The following is a 7952-nucleotide window of genomic DNA, read 5'->3' as shown; positions in this document are numbered from 1 at the left end:
GAAAAAAAAAAAAAAAAAAAAAAAAAAAAAAAAACGAATGGAGAAAGGAAAAATGAAATGGGGAGCAAGAGAGAGGAATCTCCTGATATCTATCTTCCATTTCGAAATTCAAAGAATGATATGTATGAGATGTGCATTCGTAACGCATGAAAATGCTTCGCGGCGAGGTGCAGACATCCACGTGTATCAAAAGCACATCAACCATGATATGCTGCACTCTTAAGCGTTAAATAAGAAAACAGCGAACGTGCTCGAAGTCATACAGATCGCTCGCAGACGGTGCGCGCTTTGCAGTTCTAGTTCTCGGATATTGGAAATGGGAAGTGTTGCGCATCGCGGAGATTCGGATATCCTGAGCATCGCGCACGCGTATCGCTGGAATAAATCATTTTTTTTTTATTCGCAACCATAAACCCGTCCTGTAGATAGGAGCTCGCGTACGTGGTCGTAAAGGGTTTTGGAGTGGGCTCGTTCACGAAAGGACTGCTACCCCGGGCTACAGAGATCGGGTAAGGATCGATGAGGACCTCAACGGGGCCGTCACTGATAACCGGTCGCTCGCATGACCGAACCGGAATAATGCTCGCTGTATGCTAAACCTCGCTGATAAGCGCGCGCCGGCCCCTACGGCGCGATAGCAGCGAAACAATATTCCTCTCCCTGCGTGGAGATACAAGATAAATACGGTTTTACATCGAGCTATCAAATGAATGTACCAAACAGATTTCGGGATGATGCTCGTAATGATGATACTCTTGGTAACAGCAATGGATATTTTTACCTTCGATATTAACTAGGCGGCTTATCGATTGCTACAAACTCTATTTACGTCCAACTTCACATCCATATCCATTTTTACTCTCCATTCTATTTTTAGAAATTCGATATAACTGATACAGTCACGGTTCTTCCCAAAGAGGATGGTCCCTAATATACGTATTTTTAAACAAAGATATTCTGGGAGACAGAAAGAAAGAGAGACAAGGAATAAATTTGAAACGATAAAAGAATAAAAAGGTCGCAGCGATATTTTCCTGTTCTCCGATAGAGAAATCTCAAGTTTCTACATATAAAAAATTTTTCTCTATTATCTATATCTAACGTTTTTGAAGTCCTCACGTATAAAAAATTTATCTTTGTTAGCTCTAACATTTTTAAAACACGGTTAGTGAGGTTGGGAAGTTTATTGAAACGGATGGATATATCTAATGCGCATTGTTATGCAAAATTTGTAGTTTCGGGGAACTCACGAGAGATTCGGGCGCGTGCGCGCACGTGAGAACGGCGAGTAAACTTCGAGATCCTAGGTGTTTCAGGTTCTAGCTTTATGATCGGCCTCAAACCTTTGGTGCACGTACACATGAGTATCGGATGTGACCCTCCGGTATACGAAAGCTCGCTAATCCGCTCCTAAACATCCCCACACTGTTCTCAAATTCGCCATAATCTTAAACTTGCTGATTTAAGATTATAAAGTCACTGTATTTGCGGCAGAGAATAATGAAAGGTTTACGGAATATAATAAAGAAGGCAGTTATTCTTGGAACAGTTAAGTAAGTACCTTGTTGTTGAAAAATAAATTTAAGAGCTTATCCTTTGAATTTTCATGTCAAATTATTGTTATAAAAAGTCATGTACTCAAATACGAGAGTAAATCAAATGTATACAGCATTTTTTTTTTATTATTTATTGAACGAGAATAAAAATATAAAGAATATAAATTCCCTGCTACATTAATACATTTTTGCCAGCGGATAGGGAGTTTAGCGATCCCATTTCCATAAAAAGTAATAGATTGTGTATGCGATTATTGCGCAATTCTTTTTTCAGCGACCCAAATAAATAATAATCGCATGGAACGATTTGTCTCAATGCCATTATCATTTGTTTGGACCGCTAAAAGAATCGGGAAGATTTGACGACGATGCCAATATAGAAGAATTCGTGCGCAAAAATATATTAATGTAGCAGGGAACTGTGTGTAAAAACATAATTTATTTTCTTTATATTTTTATTTTCGTCCAATAAATAATAAACACAATTTCTCTTTTATATTTGCTTTACCCTCGTATATAATAAAATTTAATAGAATAGATTACAACTCTTTTATAAAAATATAGGGTAACAAATGTAATTAAAATAGACACCTATTATTAAAAGCAGATGATAAAAATAATGAATAAGAAAAAAATTCTAACAAAATAAGATATATATATATATATAATATATATATATACACTCATATTTAAAAAAAATAGAACAATGTATCAATATAATAAAAATGAATGAAGTAATTTCAAGATCAGTAACTAATAAAGTTAACACGTGTTCATATTTAACACTTTATTTACTTTTACCGATTATCGATGTTCTATCACTCGTATTATTCTCGCACCAATGATGTATCAAAAGCGCATTCGGATGACCGGCAGATCGATGCACCATCACTTATCCATCTGCCACACGAAGATATGTGTGAGCCGGGAAAGTCAGGGAGGAACCAGGGAGAAATGTCACGAAAGCGTAAAAGAGAGCGAACGGAGAGCGCGGATGGGGAATGGTAGTTAATTAGCCCGAGTTAAAAGCTCGGCTTAAATGACCTATTCAGCGCTTAGCATCGAGTGAATTCACTTTGGTGCTGCTCCCTCGACTCCACCCGCTCGAGGAAGATCCCGAGGACTACTGCATCGCACGCGCCGTCCACGTTATCCCGTATCTTGCAGACTTAGGCCACTTTTACATCGGAAACCCGTCGTGCAGTCGCACGTTAAGCAAATTGATGTAAAAAAAAAAAAACGATATCTTTTCTACGAGTTATTCAAAAGATATATATATGAAGAGCTTTCTTGTAGCAACGCGAACATTTACAATTTTCTCGAAATCTTTTTAAATAAGAAAAATACCTCTGAAAAAGTAATATTTTTATGAAGTTAGTAACTTTAACTTTCTTCCAATTTTTCTCCTCGGGATTTCTTTTGCGCCTTTAATTCATTCGAGAAATTAGTTTAATTCCTTCAGTACACTTTTGGAAATCAATAAGGGCGTGAACATGGCTTGAAACGCTTCCTGCGTCATCAGCCGAGCTTTTTTTCAATCTTCGTCGCACTTCGACGATCACTGCCATTCCCCGTATCATCATGACTAAATAAAATCTATTAGGAAATGGAATAGGGCGCGGTGAACAGTTGTGAGTGTAATGAAAAATCTTTACGATGACGAAGCACAGAGGAGAGAATTGATGTTGCAGACGCAAATGCGATATCGACAGTGATGTAAAACAGTAAAACCAAAAGAGTGTAGTTCCGCTCCAACAGAACACTTAAATTTGATTTATATCTGATTTGAGAATTTAGTGAAGTGTATAGCAAGTGCTTCGAGAAATCAAATTTTCGCCATTTCTACGAAATATCACGTCTGCTATCGAATAATGTGCACATTTGTATGCAAACGTAATACTACACGTAAATCTACTTTTAAGTTGTCCGCGAATATTTACACAATGCCCCTAAAGTCGGAATCTTATACGTGAGTACAGTTACGAAGCAGAAATCATATTCAACGCTTCTGATAATAGATCAGTATTTACACCGTATCCTTTCAGCACCCTCGTATCGTTCCGCTCTTTATTCCCCTTTCGATTTAAAAGACGTGGATCTCTCCTGTTTCTCAACTTCATCTCGACCTACTGCTGAAAGTGCAGTGGGAGTTGTTAACCTTAGCTTGTGGTTTAATTACACGGGCAAATATTATCGAACTGACGGAGTTAATTAGATAATTAAAACTTGAAGGGTAAACTACTTTGCGAGCCGAGCGACGCCCTGGTCTTTGAATATACATGAAGATATACAGGCAGATACCATCGGTGTGTACGTTGAAAGATGCAAGACGGAGGATCGCTAACTGAAAATCCTCCAGAATATATAATTATAAAGAAAAATCGCAATAGAAATTTTATTTTCATAATATTCTCTATTTAGCAGCGAACGTATTCACAGAATACTTGTGTGAAAATTGTAAAAAAATTTACAAGTTTTATAAAACAAATGTAAGAATATGATTTTATGACGGAAATTTTTATTTTATAAAACAATGTTAGTAATATAACTCATAATTAACTGCTCTAAAGAAATATTTCACACAAAATTACATATACTTTTACTTTTAAAAAATATATTTTCATTTATCAGAGCTCTTGTGAATTCCTTGTTTTTCTGAGAAAATTGAACATTTAATTTATTGGTCTATGAAAATCTGAAAATGGTTAAAGTTTAACTTCTCTGTGAAGCACTTAAAAAAAAATTTATTTTGTTACAATTCTTAATGTATCTCTCTCGAGAGTTTTAAAGTTCCTTAATAAAATGTTAAATATAAGAAGTATTATAATATAAAAAGCCCACTGATGTATCCCAAAAAGTTACAGTGGGGGATACTAATATTCTTTAATTACTCAACGCAGTATTCCGTGATGAACTTATAGGATTAAATAAATTACACGTAATTTTTCTCGTGATTTACGACTATGTGACGCCAACGGTACGTTGACGAAGAAATCCCTTTAAAAAGGAGAAATTCCAGCGGCCGGAGATCAGCGGCCGTATGTTTCCGGCATCATTATCTCCGGTCGGCAGAACTCTCGGGACCCTCGTCAGAGTCGGCGTTTATATCGCGAATCCTCTCTCGGATAAGTGAATCCCCACAGTCGGACGAGCCGAGTTTAAACGCTTTAGCGCGATCTGCGATTAGTGGAGAAGACGACTGTGACTGTGATGGACAGGTCAGCGACGCGCGTGTATCGCCTTCAAGGCTCTGCGTCGTGCGAAATTTCGCAGTTAGCGCTCAGCAGACCACTAGTTTTCTCTGAATTCTAGAATTTACGCGAAGAAGTAGTATAATAGTTTTCATTTTTCCTCCACACGCTTGAAATCTTTTTACGTTTTATCGTATCCAGAAAGAGTGTGCTTACAGTGCGAAATATTAAAATACGCGAAAAAAACTGTCCATCTCGATGCCTACACCAAGTCTATCTCAAACGAAAAACTTTATGAACGATGAACTACCTATAATAATGATAAGACTAAATTCAGGTTCAAAATAAATTTATTGATATCGGAGCGTATCGATATAAAAATGAAATGATTGTGGTGGTGAGAATAGTCGTGTAGTCATAAAGAACAAGAACAAGAACTGCGCGTGCAGATTGAAAAATTTGAATTTTTCGAATGACATCTTCAACACGACTATCTGTTCTCTAATTTAAAAAATTTTTTTCGCTGTCTTTTTGAGATGAATCTCGGAAGACACGATGGTTTAACGGTACGATGTTCTGGTTTAACAGCGCAAATATGGCTATTTGCATATATTAGATTTAATATAATTCAGAATTAGATTATTCACATTCCGCGCAAGATGCAACGCTAATTCAAAGTGAGAGTATGGACCAATTTACGCGCGTATTACAAATGTGTATTTGCACAATCGCGCAGATACCGGCCAAGAAGCAATCACGACCGCGTTATTATGCGCTCGTCGAGCATATGTTAATTCGCGTAGGAGATGATGAATGCAACGAGGAACTGGCAGATATACCGGGTATCTTGAAATTATCGTATGTCCTGTCTCTAATATTGAATATTAAATTTAAATTAAATTTTTATTACCATAAAAAATAAAATCCTTTTAAACCTAAAAATACCATTATTTCCATTTAATCTTCTGATTACAAAAAAAAATGTCGGTGTTAATTTGTGATAAATTTTATCATTATCTAATTGCTCAATTATTCAATAATTGCCGATAATTCAATATTTTTGTAGTAATTTAATATTTTTATTGATGGAAACGTCAATAAATGTCGTAAAATGATCAGAGGGTAAAAGATACTACGACGGTCCCAGGACACCCTATATACATATAAAACGACGCTGATAGGCAAACGCAGTGCCCGATTCATTAAAGTTTACACCGAGGAAAGCTCTCGAGCGCGCCCACAGCAAAGCGCCCGCCTGTACAAACAATTGCAACGAGCTCCCAACTAATCTGGTGTGTCGACGGAGGCTGGTCGACGGCGGGGAGAAGAGAAATGAGAGAGAGTGGGAGATGAGAGCAAAGTAGAATATCAACATCCTCCGCTCGTCCAACTTGAGGAATTTGCTGCAAGCTTTCCGAGATGGTGTTTCGAATGAAACCAGAAGCAACATATCCACAGAATCGTCCCGACTGACCGAATTTAACGTACGCGTGTCTACGAATTTGCAAGAGTTATGCAAAAGGAAGAGGATATTCTAAAAAAAAATTCCTTCCATTATCCTCTTATAAAACGTAAAGTTTCATTTATATCCATTATCCAGCTTAATCGTGCAGAAACAGATTCATTATTATTTTGAGAATAAGAAAATTCAAATTTAGAATGACTAATGTCCATTTCTACTAACGTAGATTAACTTTAGTCTCGGTTTAATTCGCTCTTTTGTCCTTTCTTAATTCTAAGAATTAGGAAAAAATGAAGACTAAGTTGAAACGAGATTAAGGTTAATCTATATTGGTAGAAACGGACATAAATGTCGCAATGAATTTTGATTTTGACCAATCTCGTACAACCTCTTACTCTTTAACAAGACACCCTTTTCTCCTTCCTATTCTTTAATAAGATTGTCGTCTAATATCGTCGTTGCTTTTCTGTTGCAGGCACAAGCGGAAAGTGCAAAACCTGCTGCCGTGTAAGAGCGCAGCGGGCGCGGCGGCAGTCGCCGGACGGGGTCGCGTGCTGCCAGACGGCCAGCCGCATCCAGGCCCCGGCCCCGGCATCGGCGGTGGCGGCGGCGGCAACGTCGGTGGAGCTGTTCTTTACGAGGACCTACAGGATCACGCAGTGTCGCATTCGCAGCTGCACAATCACCTGCCGACGAGTCACGGCCAGGCGCCGACGATCGAGGTACGAAATTCCGAAGCCCACCCGCGGGTCACCCCGCTGCCACGCGAACCACCGCTGCTACCTGCACGCAGGGAAACGAGACCGCCGCAGCCGCATCATCTCGACTATCTCGACTATCGCGACCCCAGGTCGATACTACGGGTCCAGGACAAGCCGTCGCGGGCGGTCCTGGGCGGCTACCGGACACCGCGCGCCCTTTTAGCCAAGTCGCAGGGGGTACCCCTGTCGATCACCGCCACCGCCCAGTCGTCCGCTGCTCGACTTCCGGGCGGTACTACTGGCGCGAATAGTCCATTATTGTTGCGAAACGAAAGCAACCTCCTGCGAGACAGCCACCTGCTGCTAGCTACGCAAAACGCCTTGATCACGAGCCAGCGGCCTCCCTCGCCTCCTACTCCACCCTCACCTATGCTTTCCCGCGGAGAATTTCCATCGTGTAGAAACCTCGATGTCAGCTTGACCGCCGCCGATGGCTATTCGGCCGACCTACGAGTCACTGCGAGACCCCGTGATTCCGGTATCCCTATCACTCCTACCCATCGACCTGGACTGCGCGCCTCTCCCGCACGAACGCCGTCGAGCCCAAACGGGTCGGCGAGCCTCGTTACCGCGGTACCGAGGCTCACGGTCCGAGAGGAAGACCGCAGGCGGCTCTCGGTAGACTCCGAGGGTTATTCCTATATAGACTTCAAAGATTCGGATCTAGAATCCACGAGATACAGTCGTACAGAGATCGCGAATCCTCCCATCAACAGCAGGCGGCTGTTGCGATCAATGACCTTGAGATCGAGCTCAATCGATTCTGATGGCTACTCGTACATCATCGATTACAGCAGAAGGGCGCCCGGCGCCGCCAAGAGACTCGTCGCCGACGGCACCGAGGAGGAGGTCTGTCCGCTCTGCACCATGCAGCAGATACACCACCTCCTCAGTCAGCCAGAGGACGTATACTTGCACATCCAGAACACGTGACACGTGCCGTCCTGGCCGTCGGTCGACAGCCTCGTGGCGGCGTAGGGGC

General features: G+C 40.8%; 1 protein-coding gene across 1 annotated transcript in view; it reads left to right on the top strand.

Moving 5' to 3' along the window:
• Nucleotides 1-7952, top strand: part of LOC108753375 — a 118351-nt gene that overhangs the window by 85581 nt on the left and 24818 nt on the right. The window contains exon 4 of the mRNA XM_018494906.1: nucleotides 6685-6931. Coding sequence (XP_018350408.1) covers nucleotides 6685-6931 — 247 coding nt within the window. The remainder of the gene's footprint in view (nucleotides 1-6684; nucleotides 6932-7952) is intronic.

The sequence above is a fragment of the Trachymyrmex septentrionalis genome, unplaced genomic scaffold (genome assembly GCF_001594115.1).
Source record: "Trachymyrmex septentrionalis isolate Tsep2-gDNA-1 unplaced genomic scaffold, Tsep1.0 scaffold69, whole genome shotgun sequence".
In the NCBI taxonomy this organism is placed as follows: Eukaryota; Metazoa; Arthropoda; class Insecta; order Hymenoptera; family Formicidae; genus Trachymyrmex; species Trachymyrmex septentrionalis.
This window is presented reverse-complemented; position numbering and strand designations above follow the sequence as displayed.